Consider the following 27,364-nt stretch of genomic DNA (forward strand, 5'->3'; position numbering starts at 1 on the left):
GGAAATATTGCTTGAAATTGATTAGTTGATATGATGATTTTATTTTTAAAATACCGTATAATAATAAATTAATAATAAATTTCAAAATCTATATATTGGATAAAGACTTTTCGAAATTTATTATAAATAAAGTCCCTACAAGTGAAGTGAGCTATGAAAATAAATCAATTATAAAATAATACTACACCTTTTAATGTATAAAGATTCCGAATACAACTAAAATAGCTACAATATTTTTTCAAATGTGTCAAAAACGCCGAACTTCGGGAAATATGCCAACATAAGGTGTTTACAAAAATCTTTCTGGCGACCATAATATAAGACAAAACCGCTGATCCAATAATTTATAATATATGTTGTATTATATTTTGAGTTTTTGAATGACAGAACATATCAATGGCTTGGTGCACAGATATTGTATGTCCATTTTTGAATTTGTATCGAATTTTCAGTTTGTATTTATGTATTCCACATAACTTACCATGATCGGAAAAACCTGAATTATTCCAGCACCTACAAACTTAAAATTTGATACAAATTCAAAAATGAACATACAATATCTGTAAACCAAGCCATTCATATGTATATACATATACTATTGCGAATATTTCGTAAGCGGTTATTTAGACATTAAATGAAATACGTGTTTTATTCGTGTTTTTGGAAGACACAACATTAATCGGGGTTTATGTAATATTTTCATTCATAAATACATATAATTTTTAAATTATCTTATGAAAAATTAATAATTTCGAAAAAATTAATAAATCAGGTCAACTATTGCAGTTATGATCACGCTACATTTATATGTTTATAAAATCCGATCAATACTTATCGTGTTTTTTCAACAAATTAAAATTTTCAATTGTGTATTCTGAGAAGGGTTGGTTTTATCACAAAGAGAATTATGTCTTCAAGAGAGCTGACACATTTTCGAAGAACACAGTCCAATTACTTATTAATTACTTTAGCGATTATTAAAGATAAAGTCTTCCGTCAAAACATCCGATCCGATAGTCATTCATTCATACTAAGGAAAGTTGGCGAAGGCAGCGAACGTTTCTATATCGAAAATCATGGCTTCTCCGAGGTTTGGATTCTCCATATTTTAGTAATTATTATTTGGTTTTGAAAAATTTAAATACTAATAAATTCAATTTGTAAAATTCACAGATATCAATCGTTGACTAGAGTGATTTTTTTAATATGTTTCTCAGTGATCTTTCCAATATCTCAATCCTATACAGTCCAAAATTATTATGAAAAGCCTATAAATATAAAATCAACAAAATGCGACACTTATGCCATTGATTTATATTACATTGTCAAGTGCATTAATGTCAATGCAAATTTCTTGTCAACAATGATAGAAGAAGAAGTTGAGGTAAAACTCCTATTTTTTAATAATTAATTTAAAAGATTCTCAATATATGTATGTACAATATCATATTGAATATTTTCTTTATACGAAATTTTTCACTATTTTCTTAATAATTTTAATTTTCAAAATTGATCTAAATTTTAGACTTTTCCAAACGACAAACGCTCCATAGATTATCTCTTAGTTCAAAACTTATCAGTTGAAAACGGAAGGTTATCCCAAGGCTGGATAAATACAACAAATTATCGCATATTAGAACTACACGTAATTGATACGAAAATCGAAAGCATTGAGAACAACGCATTTAAAGGATTTGCTTTCGAAGAATTGATATTATTACTAATACAAAATATGAAAATTGATACGTTAGAAGAGGGCACATTCGAAGGCCTGCTATCATTGAGCCAATTGAAAATATTTAATTGTGAAATTAATCACATCAATGAAAACGTTCTAAGAGCTGTAGCACCTAATTTGCAAACGTTATCTCTGGCAAATATGATATTGCCCTTGAATCCGACCAACTTAACTGGAACAGTTCCATTACCTAAACTCAATCATGTTTACATGTCTTTCAACGAAATGACAAGCTTAGACGCTGGATCGTTCTCTCAGATTGAAAATGTAGAGTTGCTATATGTATACTTGAATCAAATCAAACATGTCGGCTGTGGAACTTTCGAGAAAATGAAGTCCTTGACTCTTTTATGGTTGCAAAGGAATCTTCTGACTACGTTGGATCCATGTGTTTTTGGTGATGAGGCTATAAACAACCTGAGAAAAGACGTTTTAACAATCGGTAAAAATGAATGGAATTGTAACTGCGATTTGGCATGGTTAAAACAATTAAAAATTGAAAATAAAATTCAGGACAATCCGACTTGTGCGTCACACTCAAATCTACCTTTCGAAAAAGTTAATTTTTGTGAAGAGGAATCTTAAATCGAATCGATACTGATCAGACATACAAACATTGTCAAATGAAGAATTTTATCACATCATAAGTATTACATATGTATATGTATGTAAATGATTATATAAACTTATATAACCTTAGGTTATGACACGAAAACGAATCATTTTTAAATTGTTAAATATACTAATTGAATTTAAAATATGTGTTAATAATATTTTTTATATTTTGCTTAAAATATGTTTTTATTTATCATATCCGTGTTCACTCGACAGATATTATATTAGAATATAAATAAGTAAATATATTCAAATAGCTATTTCTAAATATATGGACTAGTACTAGTGTTTTTACCCGGCTTCGTTCGGTATTTGTAATATACATAAACCGTTTAAACATGGCCAATCTAATAGTAAACATTTTATTAAATTTTTTATTTGAATATTTTTGTTTTATTTTTAAATATTCATTTGTTTTTTTCTACGAACCAAACAAATATAAAAAGTCGCTTTCGAAATTATACATATTTGTTATAATAAATTATTTTGCTGTTAATAAATATTAAATTGAAATTTTTTTTTTTATTTTTTTTTATTGAACATGAACACATACCTTCACAGGTCGCTCCAAAGCGACGAGTGCACTTACATATTTATACAGATACAGTTCAATCAATATACATAATCATTTTATACAATGCGAATTCATTCAATCATTCGCAGTGACGTATATAGAGAATTTTATAATCAAATTGGCGAACTTTAAGACGCTGAATTTCATGAGATTAGCAAGAGTAATAAGAAAGGAGATGCCAATTTTACTGGAACCATTAAAATGAAAATGAAAAAAATTGGCAAACTCGACCTGGAGTCACTAATCAATGTATGACCAGTGGGACTCTAGTGGGACTCGAGCCCGTGACTACTCTGCTCGAAAGCATAATAGTCCACGCTGCTGGATAAAAGCTTTTATATTTTTATTTTTTTTAATAAGTTTTTTCCTCTGTGTTTTTTAACGTTTAAAGCGTCATTTTTTTCATCAATTACATGTGTCAATTAAACGCCTTTATCAAAAAAAAAATCAAATATTCACGCACTTTTAAAAATGTACACATGTAAAAACTGAATAACTATGTATAAAATTTGCAGAAGGTTCATTAGATATGTACTGTCGGGGAGGACTCAAATTTCAATAGAATACTGTATCGTTACCGGAAATGCAAAATTTCAAGAAAATCGATTTATTTCAAGCATTTTTTTTCACGCTACATCAACGACAAATGTAAATACAATTACATAGTATCTAAAGCGAAATCTGATGCGAGCTAATGACCTAATCGAACGATAACAACCATCGAGATAGCATCGAAAGTAAACAAAGAGACCACTCGAACTGAAATTGCATTATTTTGCCCTTAGATCGACTTTCTTGGTGGGTTTCAATCGGCAACGAAACCCAGGCATTCAACGCAATAAATCAATAAAAATCATCCAACAATTATACGTCAAATGGCGTTCTCGGAGTATAATCCAGAGAGAGATATCAATCACATTTTTTGCGGAAACGAAGATAACCGCTAATTAAACAAAATTGCGCGGTTGGTCGAATATTGATCCCCGTCGACATATGGTCGTTAATATTTTAATATATATGTATGTACATTGCTCACGCAGATTTCGCATATCTGTCACTTTCGCAATCGCGACAATTCGCCATCCATTCGTCGAAAGTTCGCCGAAGGTTGGGGACGTTGTTCGCGAGATGGTCATGGTCGTTCAGGGGTTAAAAATCAGTCATTTTGTGTCGTGATGATAATTATTCGCATCGAGAGGAATGCGGATGAAACAAAATATACTTACTGTCACCGCATCTGAAAAAAAGGAAAAGTTAGTACTCACATCGTATACATACATACATACATAGATAACTCACATAATACATTTAAAAAAGTGTAAAATTAAAATTACAGTTGTGTTTTTTTATATAATTCACAGCTATTTAGTGGAAAAAACAAGATCGGCGCAATGGAATCAGATATTGGCGGGGATAGTTTGCGTTGTTGGTTTTATAGTGATTTTTGGATTGACTTTGTACATTTCCATTACCAAGAGTAATGAATGTGCTTCCAATAAATCTCAACCACACAACAATTTTTCAAAGACATATCAAAGTGTGTCCAAATGCCGCACTACGCAAAGTACTCTAATTTGTACTATCAATTGTAATAACATCGCATTAACAGACCATTTAACAGGCCTTTTAGAAGACGAATTTGAGGTATAAATAATTTAGATACATATTTATTTCACGACCAATAGAACATAATAGTGATATTTCCACAAGGCCCATTTGATGAGGGAAAAATTTTACAAATGACAATCAATCACAGGGTCTGGATATACAAATGATAATTCTTCATAATTAGACCCCAGTTAATTATTTTCCAGTTGTAATTTCCTTTGACTTTAACCTAACTATGTTAGTAATTTAATATTCACATACATATGAAGTAAAATAAATATTTATAAGTAAGTTCGATTTAAATGTGAAATCGGAATCGGAGTCACTCAATTTTTAGTAATTCTGATTCCAAGTTCAAAGCCTTAAAGTATTAATTTTTATAAATTATTTTTCCCAAAAATTTGCCATTAATTAACCTGAACAATAAAAAAAATATAAAACTAATGTATATTCTTCATTATTTACTAAATTCGATTATCACTTTGATTGATTTTTGTAGTTTTTTATCTCGTTTACGAGATGTGAGCGTTTAAAAAAATGAGCAATTTTTACAGATTTTTGGCTTTTGCAGTCTTTAACTCAGGATCTATGTAGTATTAAAAACGTAAGCATTAAAATCAAATATTTTTTTCTATTACTATAAAATACTTAATTAATTATATAAATACAAAAATATATATATAAATATACTTAATTAATTAAATACAAAAATATATTATGAGCTTATTTCTAATTTATCGCTAATTTACACTTAACCTCGTTTATAAGGGTTGGTTTTTTTGTCTCAATTTGAGTGGAAATGATTTCAAATTGAGTTAAAAAATTGTTTATAACCGTTTGCATAATGCAATATATCAATATAAAAAGCATGTGACTATTGATTCCAGTAGATTTTGAGTTAAAGCTGCAAAAGCCAAAAATCTGTAAAAATCACATTAGAATTTAGTGGATCAAATTTAGTAAAAATTGATTAAATTCTGCTCCGGTTGCTCAGTGTAATTATTGCCAGATTTTTGATAATGAATACTTACATACTGAATGCTCATATATGTAAGTAAATATATATAATATGAAAATGGAAAGAATACTGCATCAATAAATCGGTTTGACCAAATTGTGGACTTATCATCGTTGTGCACTACCGTCGTTATTGTGCACTACATATACAATATATTTACGTACATATGTACATATAAGTATAATGTAGATTATAGTATGTACATATGATATTCACATTTTATAAAGTATTTTTTTTTTCTAGAAATTTCCAAATTGCAATTATTTGGAAAAAGAACTCAACATAGAAGGAATGTTAGTTGTAAATGGAGTGATAACTCAAAATTGGATCAACACGAACAAATTTTCAATCAAAAAACTGAGAATATCATCCAAAAACATCATTAACGTCGAAGACGATTCGTTCAACGGACAAGCCTTCGAAGAATTGGAAATTTTGAGCTTGGTTTTAATGAAAATTGAAGTTTTGCAAGAGGGAACTTTCAGAGGTTTACAAATGCTTAAAGAATTGAATTTACAAAGATGCACCGTCAAACAGATCAACGAAAAAGCTCTGCTACACGTTGCATCCTCTTTGCAAACGTTACTAGTACATGAGATGCAATTAGAATTCAATCCAAAAAATTTAACCGGATCAATTCTATTGCCCGGTATTTCGACCATCGATTTCAGTTATAACAAATTGGGCAAGAATTTAAAAAGAGAATCGATTTCACATGTCGGTCACAATCTTGTGCAGATTTATTTGTTAAGCAGTCAAATTGAACAGATAGGCTGTGGCACTTTCGAGAAGATGACGTCACTGAAGCAGATCTTTCTCTCTGGAAATATGCTTAGTACATTAGAACCGTGTGTTTTCGGAGAAACAGTCATAAATAATTTGCCGATTGGAGCTATCTATATAAACCAAAATTATTGGAACTGTGACTGTTGTTTGCTTTGGTTGAAGCAATTGAGAATACAAAAAAAAATCGCCGGAAACCCAACGTGCCAATCAAACCATTCTTTGCCTTTTGAAGCAGTCGAATTTTGCAATGAAGATTTTCCAAATTGTCCTTCAAAGCCTGAGGAATCAACAACCACTACTACTACTACTACTACTATAACTACTACTAGTACTCAAGAATACGAAGATACAACATCGGCAACAAGTTCAGAAGAGTCAACAACCATCACTACTACTATAACTACTACTTCTACTACTACTCGAGAATCCGAAAATACAACATTGGTAACAGATTCAGAAGAATCAACACTAGGAGAAACATTGACGTCTCCCGAAGGATCATCGAATACAATAAACTTAAAATGCTATGTGAATCAAAACGATAGTCAAACTACAATCTTCCAATACAACTATACATATATAAACTTCGACCTCACAAGCAAAGGGGATAAAAAATTTCAAATAAAAATCGATTCAATAATGAATAATAACGATGCTATAATCTGGTTTGAAGGTAGAAGCGACCCCAATAAGACCTTCTGCCGGACCAACTTCAAAACTGATAGCGAATTCGATGTCGATGACCTGGAACAAGGAATATCCTATATATTTTGCTACTTGCACAATGGACGGATACTATCACCGTGGAATTGCAAATCGAAATCTACGCCACCACCATTTTCCCTACGACCTTGGATAATCAACGAAGACAAAGCTTTCATAATCGGCATTATCACATTCATGCTCTTGATATGCGTCTTTCTAGGAGCTGTGATAGTTTTCATAGCGATCAGAAAGAACCCATCGCTGCTTCGAGGCAGTAAAAGAGTGGTTATGGTGAAAAAATCCGATGCAATCGTGATGCCGGCTAAATTTAAAGCCGAGGAAAAGTGTGCCGAGTTTAAGCGAGATGTGACAGCTAGGACATCGTTCAGAAGGACCACTTTTAGAAGGAGCGTCTCTGAAACGAGTATAATGAGTGGAAGCTACGTGTCAGCAGCTGAGCCTACTACTGTTCAATTGTTGAATTGGAGATTGGAAAGGTTGAGGAGTCGAAATAATAATGAAAAAGTCATAATGGAATCAGTCACACCCCCTCCACTTGCGGCTCGTCCTGGAGTTTCGAACTTTCCCGATGATTATGATAGTTTTTCGGGAATATCAATGGCTTAATCAAATCAATGTTGTATAAAATATATAAAATGTTTTTAATATATCTATACATTAATGCTTATTCTACATCTCTAAATGTAAAAATTCACCAACTGGTTTTAAGTTATTGGAAAATCTGAAATCGAAAATTTTCAGCAAAGTGAAGACCAGTCTTATAATATATAATTTTAAAACAATATAAATATGAGCAGCTCAGAAAATAGCTTTGACAAATTTAGGGCTTCCCGATTATTATTATATTGACTATTGTAATGTAATTTTGTAATTTTGTATATATGTATGTACCTAATTTATGAATAAACTCCATTTTTTATTGTTAATTAAAAAAATACATGCGTTTTTATATATGTATGCATACAAACCTATAATACTTCTTATCTCATAACATCTATACCGACACTTGCAAATCATTTATTTTTATTCAGTCCAAAATTAAATATCATAAGAAAAAACAAGACATTATTTTTATTATTGAAACTAAAAATTTCATTACTAGATATTTTAACCAGCAAAAATTTAATCACTTCATTCGATTAAAAATAGCAAAACTTTATCGAAAATTGAAATATACATACTATAATATTAGTGCTTTAAATTTATTTTAGCAATAGCACATTTATACGATCTAAATATGATTATTCTTTTAACCATATTGACAAAAGATCGAAATTCAACCGTTATTCGGTAACCTTCGAACTAAATTTGCATATTATCTATGTATAATAAAAAAAAAAACAATGTTGCTAAATTTAATAATATTTCGTAAAACGTCAAATCTACTCTAAATTATTTACGAATGTGATTTTAATGCCGTTATACAAAAAATTTAAAATTAAATATTCACCTCAAAATATGGTTGGATTTATAATATCAAAATTCATTTTGAACTTTAATAAATACTCGTAGCTAATTTTACGTACATCTATGTACATATATATGTATGTATATCCTTACATGAGAATGTGCATACATATGTATGTACATACATTGTATATATGAAAATATCGTAAGCTTAAAAAATCTGATTTGGACTGACGAGTTAATCGGACGATAGGATGACTTGAGATAAAATAAAATAAATATAGTACATAATTCTAAATTTTTATCAATAAAATCATAGGTTGTGCAATTTGCGTTCGAATTTATTGAACTTAATTAAATAATTATACATATGTATATGCTCAAACATTTCCTTTGGGATTTATTTTCAAAAATATCAATTATTTGTTCTATTTCAATTTTACAAATAATGTATTGGCCCTTCAATTCCAATTACATATGTGGCAGACGGCAGTTCGAATTATTAAGTGTGATATAATATCTACTATTATATTTTTACAATAGACTAAAACAAAATTTTAATATGAATATGTATGTATGTGTGTATGTAGTTGCGAAATACATAATACCTGGCGGCATATGGCAGTTAATACTTTAATTTCGTATGTACATAGATTTCGCATATCTGTCAGTTCACAATAATTGTGATAATTCACTATCCATTTGACGAAAGCTCGTCGAAGCTTGGGGACGTTGTGCTACCGACGATCACAGCTGGGAAAGTGTAAAAAAATTAGTGATGATAATTGAAATCTATGGAAATGCTGATAAAACAGAATATTTTTACTGTTAATACGTCGGACGGAAAGGAATAGTCAGTATTCGTACTATATGTGAAACTGTATGTATTTTTTCAATAATTTTATTATATAAATGTCAATTTTTTTTCAGCTTTTTCGTACATAAAAATAAATCAGTGGAATGGCTTCGAATTTTAACCATAATCATTTTTGCTGTCAGTTTTTTGTTAATTCTTGCAATCATTCTATTACTAACGATAGACACAGAAGTCAAATTATTAAACGAAAAACATCCGACGCCGCAGAGATCTCTTAATAAATATCCATGTGAAAACAAAAGTAACTCTTCGTGTTCTTTCACATGTGAAAATATCAACGGCTTATCAGCAATTTTAGAAGAAATGGTCGAGGTAATTTAATTTTCCCATTCTTTAAAGTACATACAGATTCAACAATATTCTAATTATTTTCAAATTACTTCAGACAAATGAGTGCGAGCAGTATATAATAAATGAGCTTACAATAGAAGGATCTTCGATTGAAGTATTAACTCAGAATTGGATTGAAACACAAAGATTCCACATAAATGAACTGACAATAAGATCAAATCAGATCCAGAACATCCAGAGCAGAGCATTTAAAGGTTTCGCTTTTGAAGAACTAAAATTTTTAACCCTAGTCTTGGTTCGAATTGTTGATTTAAAAGCAGACATTTTTGAAGGCTTAACAAAACTAGAACGTCTGCAATTGCAACAATGCGACATTGGGCATATTAGCGATAAGGCTTTGGAACATGTAAGTTCTACATTAACAACATTACAAATGCAAAAAATTGAAACTACTTGGGATCCTGTTAATTTAACTGGATCACTATCACTGTCTAATTTAGTAACAGTCCACTTCTCCGATAACAAATTTGGCGATGTATTGAAAGACAAAAGCTTTTCTAAGCTTGATAAGTGTCAGCAAATTTATTTACATAGGAGTCAAATTACACACATCGCTTGTGGAACTTTCGTGGGCATGAAATCTTTGGAAAAGATTGATTTAAGTGATAATGATCTCACAAGTTTAGGTGAGTGCGTTTTCGAATACGATGAAATTAATAAATCTAATAGATTTATTATAAACGTAGATAATAATAGATGGCGTTGTGATTGCGATTTGAAGTGGTTAAAAAAGTTAAGAGTCGAAGGTAAAGTTGAAGGAGATCCAAAGTGCTCGTGGCCCTCTAATGAAACTTTTGAAAATGTCAATTTTTGTCATGAAGATCTTACTTCTGAAACACCAATAAGTACCTCACCTGCAACGTCCACAAGTCCCGAATATCCATTGATGGATTGTATGTACTGTGACGATGTTTCTACAAAGAAACGGTTTGTTTCGGTGCCAGACAGAACTGTCCAACTTAACGTAAGCACTGACCACTTTGAACCAAACAGAACGGTCGAAATTAATATTCAAAATCACTCACCAAAACCGGAAGATTTAATTATTTGGTTTATAGACCAAGAAGAAGAAGAAACAATAGATTCATGCAGTGTCGCATCGGGAATGATGAGTTTGAAAATTCACAACTTAACATATAACGAAACGTACACATTTTGCTACTTGGATGCCGGATATCTTCTAACACCATTAAATTGCATATCGAAACTAATGCCAGAGCGTTTCTCCAAAAGATCGTGGATAAATAACGGAGAAAAGCCGTTCATAATTGGCATCACCATATTTACACTCCTCATATGTTGCGTAAGCGGAGCAACACTAGCTTACATAGCCATAAGAAAGAATCCATCACTACTGCGAGGTAGCAAAAGAGTAATCATGGCGAAATCTGATGCAATTACATTTCCAGCTACATTTAAACACACCCATCAGACTAAATTTGATGATAAAATTGCTGATTTCAAACGAAATTTGGCTAGGAGGAGCTCGTGCAGGAAGAGTCCTCTTAGAAGAAGCGTTTCTGATTCGAGTTTGTTAAGTGGAAGCTATATTTCAACGGTTGAGCCAACTGCTGTTCAATTGTTGAATTGGAGATTGGAAAAATTGAGGAGTCGCACTGATGATGAAAGGGTTATAATGGAAACGGTCGTGCCTCGGTCTTTGGGTTTACCAGAGGATTATGATACTTTTTCAGGAATGTCGAGCATTTAGTGTAATTGTTATTGCAATTTGGTTAGTTGTTTTAGGTATTGGGACTGAATTGTAATAAACATGTTATATAATTTAAAGTATTTACATGACCGAAAAGTTATGATCATAATTTGGTACTCAAATTTTAATAGTTCAATGTTAAACATTCAGTTTCATCCAATTCAATTTGGTTCATCGATTCATTGTAATTTCTTATGTTTAAAAAAATACTGGGATTGTGTTCTTTTTATATTATATAAAATCTTAATTAGATATAAAATCAGGAATTTTTCAATAAGTAGATAAGTTCAAGTTTGGTTAGAGTAAATCAATTTAGAAACAATATTGACTGCTTCCGTTATATGTCGAATATTTTTTAAAAACATGTACCATTTTAATTTTCAATCCACTCGCCAAATTTGTGTTTACATAGAATAAATTTAAAATAAATATAATATATTTTTCTTGACCTTGTACCTCTTTAATGCCAGCACTAATTCCGACACAATTTCTTCTATTATTAAACTGATTCTTCACCTAATTGTTAATGTAATCAATATCCACTTCGCTTTTTATATAATATTTTACAGAAGATTATTTTTCATTTGAATTTTTCTTTCACAAAAAAAATAAAAATCAACACGCTAATAGATAACTGTAAAGTCATATAATATTACAGATAAATTAACAATGGCTTTTAATATTTTTTTCATTGTGTTTATGATACACAAACATGCATACATATATTAAAATATTAGGTAAGTTTACATTAAATATTAACAGTAAAATAGAAATTAAACAAAATAACCTACCTCATTGTTTTATATGATCGATGAATTTCAACACAAGAGTTACATGGAGATTTTTTTCTATATCTGAGCTTTTAATTTTAATCTTATTTGACAATTTATTTTGATTTTTAGATGTTTTTATTATAATTGCATTATGTAATATGTTCACAATACGTCTTCAGTTACAGGTCCAGTAATTATTATCCACATATTTTACATCAGTTTTCCTTGTTTTTATATTTTTATAATGTTTTTCAATTCTGGATTACCCAAACATAATTTGCTTTAGATCGTCTTCTTTGGTTTAAAATAATAAAGAATATTAATAAAATTTTATACGGATTATAAATAGGTTTTAAAGTAATTTTTCTTTATTATTCTTTTAGCACTAACATTAAAATAAGGTTGTATTTGTTGATTGATATTTCGTACATTACATACTTAGTTATTTATTTTTATTATTTTATTGTAATTCATTACGTCCTAAATTATTATTTATTATGGCCCTAAATATAGATAGCCAAAGTAACGATGCAAGTGGGTTTATCGCCGTTATTAATAATAATTGCAATTGTTTAATTCAAAATGTACTAAAAAGGACATTTGCTTCAATACCATATAATGAAAAAGAGATTATTGTTAAGAGCCCAAAACCAACACCAATATTGATTATTCATTCAATAATATCGAATATTCATTCAGCCAGCAGCATAGCTCGTCATAGTTTCGTTTTACGCAATGCTCACAATTTCAATAATTTAAGAGTTTTGCGTCTTCTTTATAACGCATTGGTCCGAAGTATTTTGGAATCTGATGCCATTATATGGAGTCCCAGTGAATTAACTCACTCTCTAAAAATTGAAAGAGTTCAAAGGAAGTTCCTCCGCTATTTATATATGAGGGAGTTTGGATACTACCCTCAACTGTTTCCTAGTGCTTTTGTACAAGGTTCTGTTGGCTATAGTTCCCTATCTCATCGGCGGGATATGCTTCTTGTGTGTCATTTCTTCAAATTATTAAGAGGTGATATTTACAACCCAACTATATTGGAAGAAATGAAATTTTGGGTTCCATCTCGCCTCATTGATTATCGATTGCGTCCATTGTTCCAAACAATTAAAGCAAGAACTAATGTTCTTGCTTTTTCACCAATCGCTCGAGTCTTACGCTGCTTGAATTTGGTCAGCAATCACATTGATATTTTTAATATTTCACCGGATAATCTATCCGTATTTTTACTGTTTTTTACTTTTAATTCAATTTAAACTATTTATATATTTATATACTTTTTTTTATTATTTTCACTTTTTAATTTTTATGTACAATTTTTTAAATGTTTTATTTTATTTATTTTTCTATTATTGTTGTTTTATTTTGTCTTATGTATTTGAGCTTTTATGTATTGTCTGGCCACAGTGTTAAAATGGGGGTGACCTGTAAAGACACTGTGGTATACTTGTATATTAAAATAAATAAATGCTTTTTATTATTACGAAATTATGTTCACAATACATCTTATATCTATTTTAATAGCTACTGATTTAATAGCTACTATTTTAATAGCATTTTCTATTTTTATTTAATTTGGTTAGTAATCATAGTATTATATTATTCTAATGTTAATGTACAGCATAATAGGAAAAAGAGCTCAAAAACCTATTTACAATTCTTATAAACTCCTGCTCACACAGTTCTTTTTCGAATGGCTCCTATTCCAAGAGCTATTCGACTTCTCAATGAAATCGTTGCTGCCGTGCCTGAATGCAATATTTTCCATTATTTTAACATGTTTATCTGGCAACCTACGCTCATCATTATTCTCTCAATTTGAATATGATGTATGTGTGGAATCTCAATCTACTCTCTTCCATTTGGGCCTCGCAGGGATGTTTTGTATTTGTAGCTTGTTCTTATTTATCGGAACAGGCTGCAGGTGCAAGACATTCCCTTATTTGTATTTTTACTTTTAATTTTAATTATTACTTTAAAGTTTTTTTATGATTGTGTTAAATGCTGTATTATCTTTTACTTTTCTTTTTTTTTAATTTTTTGTATCTTAATTTTTTGCTTTTGCTTTTTGTTTTATCTATTATTTTGTTTATTTTATTATGTACACCATTGTGGCGCATTAGGTTCTTCCTGTAATGCCACAATGGTCAAAAACGTTAAATAAGTAAATAGATAAATGCTCACAATACATCTAATACATAATAATAATTAAAGACTCTCTAAAGTCGATGACCTAAAGCAGATTGTGTTTAGTTAATCTATATACATTTTTTTGATTTTTAAATGCTTTTTATTATTACTAAATTATGTTCACAATACATCTTATATCTATCATAATAGCTACTGATCTACTGATCATTTTCTATTTTACAATTTAATTTAAACTGGTCAGTAATCATAGTATTATATGATTCTAATGTTAATGTACAGCATAATAGGAAAAAGAGCTCAAAAACCCATTAACAATTCTTATAAATGCTCATAATACATCTAATACATAATATTAATTAAAGACTCTCTAAAGTCGATGACCTAAGGCAGATTGTGTTTAGTTAATCTGTGTGTTCTACCTGAAGGGTATAGACATTTTGTCGTAATCACCGAGACTCTTCACAAGTATGTTAGTATTATTAGTTATTCTGTCATAGAATTTACTGGTTAGTTTGTTAGTAATGTCTGTAACAAACGGATTATTATATAAGGCATACAGTTTTTTCAAGTTAGTATATATGGATGTATTATAAATTATTTTTAGGGATTTATTTTGTATTACTTGGAGCTTGGAAAGGTTAAACGGAAACGATGTAAAATCGACTTCAATAAGTTTACAAACACTGCGTATACAAAGTCATGCTGAGACACCCGAGACACGCCGCAGATATTTTTCCAACAAAGTGAAACACGTTTGACATGTGACAAGAGGAGATTTCGAACGACGATGTCGACTATCTATCATCGCAGATGTCAATCACGCAATCGCACCGTGATTTCATTCGTGAAAATTCTGCTTATACACACATATGTAGCTATAAATACAATATAGAATATATTTTCCGAGCACACAATACTACGGCTTTCCATTGTGCACGTATACGAGAATACACACAATCTGATATAGCGCTTTCACAGTACGTTGGCACGGTCGGTAACAATGCCAAGGGTGGGTTATGACGGATCATTTGTACGCGCGTCACACATCTCTGCAGCAGCTGCTATGTGTAGCTCTACACTTTATAGTGCGTTTGCGGTCGCTTTGGCAGCCAACTCGCCCTAGAAACCCGCTATAAGCGCCGCCAAACCCGTTGCCAGGAAGTGCTACAACTTCGATTGTCTCTTACGACTAATCGCTTCTGCATACATACATACATACATAATATTACACACGTGTTACTCTTACTCAACTTTGTTGTAACCGACTGCACGATTCGGTTTAACCTTACCTTTATACGTGATCATATTGATTGGAAAAAATTCATTTATTATAATCTGGACGAAAATTCTCATTTTATTGTATTATACATATACATATGTACATATGTATATTTGACAGGTCAGTTGATTGTTATTAGTTGGGGAAAATATGTGATATAATATTACTATATACATATTTATTTATTTATTTATTTTAAACAGACCATTGTGGCATAACAGGAATTCCTAAAGCGCCACAATGGTCAAAAAATATAACACAAAAAAGAAAAAAAACAAAATAACAATTAAACATAAACATAAATACATCCATACATACATAAAAAATAGCATTTATAATAACAGATAAAGTAAACATATCAAATAAAATATAGCATAAGGAATGCCTTGCACCTACAGCCAGTTTCAATAAATATGTAAGAAACAACTACAAATACAAAACATCCCTGTAAGGCCCAAATGGAAGAGAGTTAATCAAAATTTCACTCATAAATCACAATCAATCATGAAAACAATGATGAGCGCAGACTACCAGATAAATGGGTTAGAGTAATTTCCGACAATTTACGCTCACTAAGGTGGAAAATATCACATTCAGTCTCGGCAGCAACGATTTCATTAAGAAGTCGGATAGCTCTTGGAATAGGAGCCATTCGAAAAAGGACTGTGCGGGCAGGAGGTACAGCCAGCAAATGATGATGTCTACCACGCACATAGTGAATAGGGACATAAAGCCCCAACTGCTCCAGCAACAACGGGCATGACGTATTACCACGATGAAATTCGTCAACTGATATGTAATATGGGTGGGCCGAAATGTATCATCTGAATTTTTTCACATGTGTCTTTTTGATTATTGAAAATTTTTGAAAAATATAAATTGTGCTGTATAATTAATATTTTTTTGTTACTTAAATAAAATTTTTCTCTTTAGTATAAATATTTATTTATTTTTTACAATTTCGCCATAGTGACATTATAGATTAGCTCCAGGTCGTCACTATGACAAATTTATTACAAGATATTGAAAACTCATAATCAGAGATAGATAGGCGCGAAAATGCGCTGAAACGGGATCCTATTGTTAATTTCGACTATTCCTCAAAAATTCTATTGATAACTGGCTTACCTCGATAAAATAAACGAATTTTTGTTATTAAACCACAAGAGTAGTCGAAATATATTTTTTTAAGTGGAATTTTATTTATTTCTCATATAAAGACAATTTAATATATTATCTCTATTAATTCAATTTAGATTCGTGTAAATACGAGTAAATGATAGTACGAGATGTTAACTCGCAATTTTACCGATTTAAAATTCAGCACAATTCCAATTAACCCTTTTAAACGAAAACAAATAAAGTGTGGCCAGAACATTATTCCAATAAACATGATTCAATAGAAAATACTCAATATAAAATAGTATCAACAGTGGGAAAAAATCCCAAGTGAAAATACGTACTTTTGACTTTTGATTTAAACTGGACGACTACTTAGAAAGATTTGAAAGCTGAAAAGTACTACAAATGAAAGATAAAATACCTGACTATAGATTCCAATATTCATTTTGAACAGGAAATTGACAGATTTCAAGACATCGACCGAACAACACCAAGATATATAAAAATCGCGCGATTTAAAAAACATATACCTCCGAATCTCGAGCCAATCAACATTTTTTATTACCAGATTCGTGTTCACTAGGCATAGATCTATAAGAAAGATCGTATCTCGTCTCTGAACCAAAAAAAAAGTCGTCATTTGTCAAACAGTGTTATAGAATATTTAAAAAAAATAAAAATTGTGCTGTATAAATGAATATATTAATATTTTTTTTATTAGTTAAATAAACATTTTTTCTAGTATATATGTAGATGCAAACGTTCACTTTTAAATTATTAGTTAAATAAAATATGTTCTCTCTAATATAACGATGCAAGCGTTCACTTTTAATTTTTTTCATTGCATATGTACGTAAATATGTATGTATGTAATGTATACAGTTGGGCCAAAATGTATCATCTGATATTGTTCTGTTGTCTTTTTGATAATTGAAATTTTTTTAGAAATAAAAATCGAGCTCTACAAATGAATGTATTAAGATTTGTTTTAATTAGTTAAATAAAATATGTTCTCTCTAGTATAACGATGCAAGCGTTCACTTTTACATTTTTTCATTGCATATGTATGTACGTTATGTATATAGGTGGGCCAAAATGTATCATCTGATTTTGTTCGGATGTTTCTTTTTAATTATTGAAAATTCATATAAAATAAAAATAGTGCTATATTATTAAATGTATTGAATTTTATTTAAATTATTTTTTAAATATTATGTTTATCAAATTATGCATAATAAAATATGATCTCTCTGGCATAACATTGAAAATATTTATAAGTATCAATTATGTTTTAAAATTTTAAGCTTATATGTACATATAAGCTTAAAATTTTTTACATATATTGAAAAATCTTGTTTTTTTCGATTAAACATACGTATGTAACCATGTCGTACATATATTTTCAATTATTTAATGGTTGTATGAAATAAAAATAGTATTGTATAATTAACGTATTTTATTTTAGTTGCATTATTTACTTGTATATATTATTAAATAAATTCATCATATTATTTAATAATGATTATATTTTATTAAATAAATTCATTTATTTAATAATACATAAGTAGAAAACATATTTACAGGCTGTTGCGGTGATATAATTGTCGTTTTGATTCAACATATGTACGTCACAGTTAAAACACTGCCAACAAAACGTACGAATATAATACGAACATAATAACAAATCAACAAAAAACTTATATACATATATATACTGTTTGCTACTAATGTTTCCTCGAGGACAATAAGTCTCTGAGCATTTACCGCCATATATTAAAAGTTTATTTAATTAATTATTTTTTCTATTGCTGTTTAATATTGTTTATATGTAGGTAGATAGTTTTTACCATTTTTTTTCATATTGAACAATAACATATAAATATTAAATTAAACAAATTTAAAAGGTATTTGAAAAAAATACGACCGCGTGCGAATCGAATACATGACCGACACATTTATTTTTTATTTTTTTAATTAATTGCTTAATATGCCATAACCCATGCGATGATATTTCATCGGGCAAAACCCAAGTTAAATAATATATTTATTAAATTATGCTGAAAAAATATACATACTCTCCGATGCTACGTATTTAGGTTCATTACAAAATATTACAATTGAATTATTTTATTGTATTATACGTTATTATTTTATATTAATACCAATTTATTTTATTTTTACATGCTTTCTATATAAAATTTGCACAAAATAATCGTTCAAGATAAAAGTTCCGATTGTTTCGTTTGTTCGCATTTTGGCAATTGATATTGTTGACATTATACGTGCCATCAAAATTATCACAATATCACGGTACATTTTAATTAAATCAAACTATACGTACACGTTGTACAAATTTATCTCGACAAGTAAAATTATCAGTTAATTTTACATACAAACACGTAACTGAAGTGCCCGATAACGCGTCGGCAGAATTACCAGTACAAAGACGTAAAGAGATAAAAATTTCACCTCAGTTCGCTTTATTAGCGATATGTCATATTGTACGTTGCAGTTGTTTATTGCATTTAAAACGCATTCGGCTACACTGACGATTAGTCGGATGCATACAAGCAAAATACATACGAGAACGGTGCCAAATCACAACTCGAAAATCAAACAATTATATTTCACATAAACACTGCCGAAACGATCTATATTTATAAAACAAATCACTGCATGCACTATGTATAGCATTTTAGTCCAAACGTTTACGTGTTAGATCAATCCTTGAATTAATTATAGCGTGTGATGCATTTTTGTATATTAAAATGGCGCTGGCGCATTTGTCAAACATCAATCAAAAGTAATGTTAAAAATTAACCTCACTTTCGACTGACAAACGACTTATGCACTCGGCCAAGTGTTACGAATGAACTAATCGTATAGTGCGACCGTGAAAATTCGGAAAATTGCTGTATCATGTGTATGTAATTAACCATGCAACTTTGATGCACTGAATTTCATTAAAGAACTTGAACTGAAATTATTGTTTTGCATACTATAAATATTGACTCATTCTTAAAATACACTTTATTGTGAATGGATTAAATTATAATGGATTTCTAAATTTTAATATAATAATTGCATGAGACGCATCTTTGAAACTATTGTAGTAATACTTCATTAGATGTGACACGCTGATTGCAAGATCTTTATTAGTGAACTGGTTAATCATCAATTTCAACTAAGAAGATGATCAAAATGTGGATATTATATTTGAATTCAATAAAATGTAACATATTTTAAATTTTCTGTTTATTTATACATCACAATGTGACTTAATTGTGTAAATTTGTTGCCTTACTTGAACACAGCTAAATAGACATAATACATTTAACTGAAGCATTTTACCATACATATAATCACGTAACTTTATGTATAACAAGCTATTTATTTGGATATATCGTACAGAGATTTGAAGACGAAATTTTCAAAAGCTTTTCAAATGCTAATAGTAAACATTTCCATCAAAAGCACTGACTTTCTCTTATAAATATTTTCTCTTATTTCATATTATTTATTGTGACGTTATGTTTTAGTTAGAAAATATCATTATATGTAGACACGTTGGCAATATTATACTAGATTATTGATATTACGAGCAACATCAATGTCGAGAAAATATTATATTGAAATTGTTTTGTTCAATAAATTTAAGAAAAATATATGTCAATTTATATAGAAAACTTTCTTATTGGCATAGCTTAAGTACGGATTTTTCTATAATATCAATTAAAGCTTATAATGACGATTATAATTGATACTTATAATGTTTTTCATTTTTTATCTGAAACTACATACATGAATGTAGTTTCATATGTATGTATATGATGCATAAAATATTGGCCACAGTTTTGGTAACAATTGAAAACTACACATGGCTAAAATCGAATGACCCAAATCAATTTAAACCCTGGACTTATCAGTTTGCAAGCAAAAGCCCCACCAGCTTAGCAATGGCTTCATTTTGTACATGTATCTGTTATACATATGTATATGTATGTATGTATGTATGTATATGTAGTATAGATAAAATTTTATAAATAAATAAAGAAGAGTTTGCACGTGACACAAACTCATCAAAGCTATTATTTTAAGCTAACAAACGACAATAGAGTTAATAGCTTTCTTTTAAAATACAATTCTTTTTTTCTCCCAACACTATAAAATGTATCGATTTGTTCACCATTATAAATAGACACGCAAACGTGAAGAATTTTTACGACAAATTTAATTTAAATTTCCCCGCGATACGAAACAAAACAAAATAAAATAAAATGAGAAAAAGAATAAAAAAATGTCGCATATCATTAGAGATTATAATTGCCGCCGACGTATAAATCAGGCAGATTTATTTACATCCACGAGCACACGTTTGTTTCGTTTAATTGTTGAACGATTTCGACAAAACAATGGTAAGAACATGCCGACATTAACCCTCAAGCTAATGAAATCATTTCCACCACAGCAATTTCAATTCAAAAACGCTCCATGGATTACAAAAAATCATTATATTACATTTATATCGAATCTTTTACCTCTCATGGAAACTAAACGGTTTCTTCTCAATTATTATCATGACATTCTTCTTTGTTAGATTTTATGAAACAGTATCCAAAGTGTGTACATAAATAAGTTCCAATTTTAATGTATCCATTGTACGGCATTTATGTTTACATATATTGCTCTATATTTTCGTTAAATTGTGGTCAGTCTCTTAAATAGTAAATCTTAGGAATATAAAGACCTTTAAAAACAAACCAAATATATTCGTCAAAATCAACGAATTTATCTATTTTACTCTTCTACGAACATACACGAAACGTGTTTTTCATTTTTCATTTTTTTCTGTAGAGTCCGAATCGTAAAAAATCAACCGACTGTTACTCCTTTTAATTATTTTCTTTATTTGATATTATTATGGTATGTGTCAACCAGAGTCTCCAATTTTATTGAAATAAATCCACAAATAAATTTAAATTGAATAAAAGTCATGAATTTAAATTACATTATAAATAAAATCGCCAAATTGCAGGTATTTTTGATATATTGTGGCCAAAACCGATTGTTTTCTCCATCATATACTTTATTTTATTCTCATTTTTCGCACTGATTTATTTGTGTATGAAATTCATACACATACACTATTAAAATACTTATACTTTACTATTTCATAATTTAATAAATTCGGGTTACATGTCAATTTTACATGATTTTTTTAATTCCTTTAATTTTTTATATTCTGAAAATCGCTATTATTTTTATAATTACTAACAATTTTATATCTTTGAGTCGATCTTACTAAAATCGTTCAAGTTGAATCGTTAAATAAAGTCAGAGCCTAAGTCGGTAAAATTTGATCCGACTCCACGCCCTGCTTATATTTATTTAAATGGGCAGGTGAAAGTTGAAAATAAACTAAAAATTTAACGCTAATTTCGTAAAATTGTTGAATTCCGGCCTTTGATCACGTCAAAAAAATATCTAAATCTAAGATACCATGAGAATATACCTATATACTAAACTAGTGTTTCTGCCAGTTGATTTCAACGGGTGTTTTCGGAAAGGAATTGATACACGAATTAAAATAAAGTTATATGTTATACATAAATATAATGTAAGGTAATTTATAGGCGCACGTGCGCACGTATTAATAGAAAAAGTTGAGTGCACGCATTACACGCTCGCCGATACAAACCATTCACCCGTTCGAAATGATGAATGAATGTATGTGTGTGATTGTGTGTCTTCGTGGACATGTGTATATGTGTACGCTCCCGCGCAGCGCATCTGACGCTGACGTCACCCATTCCAACAATCGCTCAATTACATATCAATTAATATCCACAGAGACATACATACATCTATGGTCAAATTTGTAAATTTGCATAATTTTAAACAATTCAGCGAAATTCAGTAAATACATATCAATTAACATCCACAGAAACATTTATGGTCAAATTTATAAATTTGCAAAATTCAAGATTGCTGAAAACTCGAGATTTTGTGAGAAAATGGGTAAGGTTGCCAATTTGTTGGAACCATTTCCATGAAAATCAGATAAATTGGCAAACTCTGATAAGAAATGATCGACCTGGAGTCATAAATCCGAGGTCGTTCTGTTCAAAGCATTACATATATACTAACCACTAGTCTATTCTACTGGTTATATATGTGTATTTTTTGATAAATCCAAATTTTAAACTGTAGGTTTCCGTATATCTATATATGTATGTATATAAAATTGAATGTCTGTCTCGTATAGGCTCCTAAACCACTCAACCGATTACGATGGAACTTTCAGAATTTGTTGTATGCATGTTCGGGAAGCTTACTGTGAAAAAACGGGAAAACGGGCTTTTGAAGGGGGCCCGGGCCTCCCGCAAATAATATGTACTTTTTTAAAGTACATATATACATATTATAAAAGCATTATTTGGCCTTTATACTCTTAGGGTTTTTTGAACACTAATCAAAATGGTATAAATGTTTTCGAGTAAAGGATTTTATCTACTTATGGCATAATAAAATTTAGGGAAATATCTGTTCTATATTTCAAAACAAATTAATTAAATAACCTTTGGCCGATTCAAGCAGGTAACAAGCGGGCAGTTAAAAGTATGAAATTAGTGCATTTTTACATCGATAATGAAGATAAAATCTTTCACATTTACCTATTTGCAAATTTGCTATGAAACTTTTAACTTAAAATGATGCACGCGTTATTCCTAGAATAATTCAACAGAAATATACTAATAAATGATTGATTTTAATCGTTAAAAGTATCCGTTTGTCTTTCGACTTTAGGAAAATTCGTTATTCATACTTGTTAAAATTTTGCTATATAATTGCGAACGGTAGACTGGATTTAGAATATTTCAAAATCAAAGTTAGTTTTTAAACTAATAATATTTGTCGTTTACGAATTGATTTTTATTATTCAACTGTTTTCTATGTTGATTATTTTAACCCATAATGAACATGTATCAATCTGAAGTATGTATGTACATATATGTATCTGAAGTATGTATGTATGTATAAGTACATATATACAAATTTTAAAAAGCTCTCACAGATAAAAGTCATCCCAAATTCAATACATTATTACCTATTACCTACTATGTTGATATTTTACGGTTTTATTTTATTATATACTAGCTGTATTACCCGGCTTCGCTCAGTATTTATAATATAAACCGCTTAAACATGACTACTCTAAACATTTTATTAAAAAACATTTTTTAAAAAAATAATTTTTTTTTTGTTTTTTTATTTTTTTTCCTTCTAGGGCTTCGCCCTCGGCGCCCCCCTGAGCCTTTGCATTCTAGGGCTTCGCCCTCGGCCCTCCCTGAGCCTTTTGCCCTCTAGGGCTTCGCCCTCGGTGCCCCCCTGAGCCTTTGCCTTCTAGGGCTTCGCCCTAATTATATATTAGATAATGTTGTATGTTTAATTTTTACTTCATGTATGAAAGCATTATTTTTTTTAAAATGAAACTATTTTTTAACGTTTGTATACATTTGCTTTAATTTTTCATTTTATGTGTTGTTATAGTATTTAATTAATTTCATTTATTTCACTGTATTGTATTTATGTATATAAATTAATATGAAATATATTTTGAATAATTAGCAACAATATTAAATGAATATTAATTGAATTAATTGAATACCCACATCATTTTTTTTTACATATTTTGAAATTGTTTTTTACTAAAATGAGTCAAGGGGGGGGGGGGGGGGGCATTTTAAAGTTTGCACCGGGTCCCGGATTTTCTCTCTACGGCCCAGCTTGGGACCAATCATCCAAACTGGAACGGGAACGGGAGCGGGAACGGGAACTGGAACGGGAACGCAACGGGAACGGTAACGGGAATTGCATGCGTTATTGTGGCATTGCAAAGCATGCCGGGTTCAGCTAGTAATACATATATACAAATATTTTATTTTTACCTGGTAGATTTCCGACATTATCTAGTTTTGTCCAGCGATGCTCGAACGGAGGAAAGTCGGATAAACTTACAAAAGCCTTATGATATCGGATATCGGAGGTTAATATGGTGTTTGAGAATAATAGTTTTGACATATTGACCTAATCATAACACCAGATATACATATTTAATAAGAAATATATGAAATTCGGCGTAGTGCAGGGTTAATAAAGATCCCGCGTGTCCCTTGGCCGAGCCAGATCAAAGTTGGGGACCTTGGGGTCCCACAAAAGATGTCAAGCAATGGCACCGGGCCCAGGGGAACGCCTCAGCTGCGGAAATACTCACCTTCACACACACTGACAAACGAAAATACGACCGGACGGACAGACAGACACACGTAGATTACAGGGGGGTTGGGCTTCCCGGCTTTAGCGACATATAAAGACCTGGTCGGGACCTGGTAGTCATTCATCAGAGTCGAGGTGGTCGTGGTAGTGGTGGTACACCCACACTATATATATTCAAATATAATCTGGCTGAAAACATCTTAGAGAGGCTGCGCTTTCTGGGACAGCACGTACACCCCAGTGTTCTCGTGTTTTTGTCTCTGCTCGGCTTCTTGCTTTACGTGTTTTCACAGTACTTTTGAAAACACTCACAGCAATGGTTACTATTGTGGTTAAATATCGTTTCTACTCCATTCGTTCAAAGTGAAGTGAAATTATTCGACAGTCATACATTATACATAGTGCGATCGATCATTCATTTACGAAATTTATTAAATTTTTACTCTGAACGCTCCGGAACAGTTTTTTTTTTTCATTGAAATGCGAATAAATTCAGTGTGTTTTAAAATTAAAATAAAACAATAAAAATCAAAACCAAATAACAAAGATTACTGTGCTTCGTTTTTAAACCGGCTACATTGCAATAAGTTGTGGGTATTGGAAGTAGTCGGTGTTGGAATGATAATTTAAAATTTCAAACGGTGATCACTTTCAATAATACACCACTTTAATGTTGTTAGTTTAGAAACGACGATGAATTCAAATATTCGCATTGTAATTTAAAAAAAAAACTGTCAACTTTTTGTATGATATTTTCATTTTAATTTTGAGTTCATTTCAACTTAGATATATGTGAACTGTTGAGAATTAAACAAAATTTGTTATGTTACAGGAAGAACTTGACAAGGACCAGATTGCCCGTAAGATTTTATTTTCAGATTGTGCACTTTTCGATTAATTTTATTTATATTTAGCTGTTAAATAATTTAAAATCAGTATAATTTTTATGCAAACGAAATATTTCTGTTCGGATAAGAATCTTTTCTTGTATAGTTTTGTATTCATATTCATAAATTGTACCGAAGCCAAAAGATAAAATGTTGTTAATAGTCTTTCTAAAATTCTTTTCATAATTAAAAAATAATAATTTAATAATAAAACAGTCCTCAAGAACGCCTTCGATGCCTTCGATCAAGAAAAGAAGGGATGCATCGGCACAGTAATGGTTGGAACCATTCTAGGAATGCTGGGTATCTCCCTCACCGATCAAATGTTGGCTGATATCATTGCTGAAGTCGACGAGGATGGTAAATAGCCTCGAATACAACCAATTCACATCCAATTACAGTAATAATCGTATTGATTAAATATTCAAACAGGATCTGGCGAGTTGGAATTCGAAGAATTCGTAACGCTTGCAGCTAGATTCATGGTAGAGGAAGATGCTGAAGCAATGCAAGCCGAATTAAAGGAGGCCTTCAGATTGTACGACAAAGAAGGTTAATATAAAATGTAATTATTACTTTTATTCATCAAATATAATAAGCATTAATAATAATGTATTGTCAAAGGTAACGGTTACATTACAACTGCCGTATTGAGAGAAATTCTCAAGGAGTTGGATGACAAGATCACCGCTGAAGATTTGGACATGATGATTGAAGAAATTGATTCTGACGGTTCAGGAACCGTTGATTTCGATGGTCAGTATTTTATCATTAAATAAGTTCAATTAATCGTCAAGTGCTTGTTAATAATTTGATTGAAATATTACAGAATTCATGGAAGTCATGACCGGTGGTGATGATTAAATCAACAATGCCAAATATTATTATTGTTATTATAAAAGACACATACCCGATTCTATTGTATCGATAGAAGATTGCGTCTTTAATAAGCAGAAAACCAACCAAATGGTGTGATATTAATTTATTATTGATGTAAATAATAATAAATTTACATTTATATTATTGTATAAGTAAGCACACGATCAGTATTTATTTATTTATTTTATCTCTAATGACCATGAAATATTTGTAATATATATTGTTAAAAGTGTATATTATAGGATTTCGCAACAAATAAAATATATTTATTTATAAATTAATTATGTTTTATTGATTTTAAAACTGAATGTACATACATACATACATACTATATCAAAAACTAGAAAAATTCATCGGCATTGACCCGGGAAAGTAAAAGTTGAACTTTTCTGAAAATTTTGTAATCTACAATCGATAGAGCTACTTTACTAAATTTTCTTGTCCACAATTAAAAACTAAATATTTGCTTAATCTATATCTTTTGACAAACTTTCATCATACATATTATATAGGAGATTGACTTTATGATAAGAATTTAATGACCTTAATATCATGTTGTATATTTTTGAGACGGATCAA

At 30.2% G+C, this 27,364-nt stretch overlaps 3 protein-coding genes across 5 annotated transcripts; all 3 read left to right on the plus strand.

The window, feature by feature from the left end:
• The first annotated feature begins 1,027 nt into the window (after positions 1–1,027).
• On the plus strand, positions 1,028–2,734 carry LOC143911324 (uncharacterized). Its single transcript, XM_077430175.1, has 3 exons — positions 1,028–1,090; positions 1,174–1,384; positions 1,526–2,734. Exons 1-3 carry the CDS (start codon positions 1,077–1,079, stop codon positions 2,321–2,323), a joined length of 1,023 nt encoding a protein of 340 aa, XP_077286301.1. The 5' UTR covers positions 1,028–1,076; the 3' UTR covers positions 2,324–2,734.
• Positions 2,735–4,010: 1,276 nt separating this feature from the next.
• On the plus strand, positions 4,011–7,993 carry LOC143911304 (uncharacterized). Of its 2 annotated transcripts, XM_077430155.1 has the most exons (4): positions 4,013–4,180; positions 4,289–4,571; positions 5,090–5,139; positions 5,797–7,993. In XM_077430155.1, exon 4 carries the CDS (start codon positions 5,845–5,847, stop codon positions 7,669–7,671), a length of 1,827 nt encoding a protein of 608 aa, XP_077286281.1. In that variant the 5' UTR covers positions 4,013–4,180; positions 4,289–4,571; positions 5,090–5,139; positions 5,797–5,844; the 3' UTR covers positions 7,672–7,993. The 2 variants fall into 2 exon arrangements, with proteins under 2 accessions (XP_077286280.1, XP_077286281.1); XM_077430154.1 differs by lacking the exon at positions 5,090–5,139 and having other exon boundaries at positions 4,011–4,180.
• Positions 7,994–25,131: 17,138 nt separating this feature from the next.
• LOC143910646 (troponin C, isoallergen Bla g 6.0101-like) lies at positions 25,132–27,067 on the plus strand. 2 transcript variants are annotated; one of them, XM_077429210.1, is made up of 6 exons: positions 25,132–25,350; positions 25,852–25,879; positions 26,123–26,266; positions 26,339–26,458; positions 26,531–26,662; positions 26,736–27,067. In XM_077429210.1, the coding sequence occupies exons 1-6, from the start codon at positions 25,336–25,338 to the stop codon at positions 26,768–26,770; spliced, it is 474 nt and encodes a 157-aa protein (XP_077285336.1). In that variant the 5' UTR covers positions 25,132–25,335; the 3' UTR covers positions 26,771–27,067. The 2 variants fall into 2 exon arrangements, with proteins under 2 accessions (XP_077285336.1, XP_077285337.1); XM_077429211.1 differs by having other exon boundaries at positions 25,133–25,338.
• Positions 27,068–27,364: the final 297 nt, after the last annotated feature.

The sequence above is a fragment of the Arctopsyche grandis genome, chromosome 4 (assembly GCF_051622035.1).
Source record: "Arctopsyche grandis isolate Sample6627 chromosome 4, ASM5162203v2, whole genome shotgun sequence".
Lineage (NCBI taxonomy): Eukaryota > Metazoa > Arthropoda > Insecta > Trichoptera > Hydropsychidae > Arctopsyche > Arctopsyche grandis.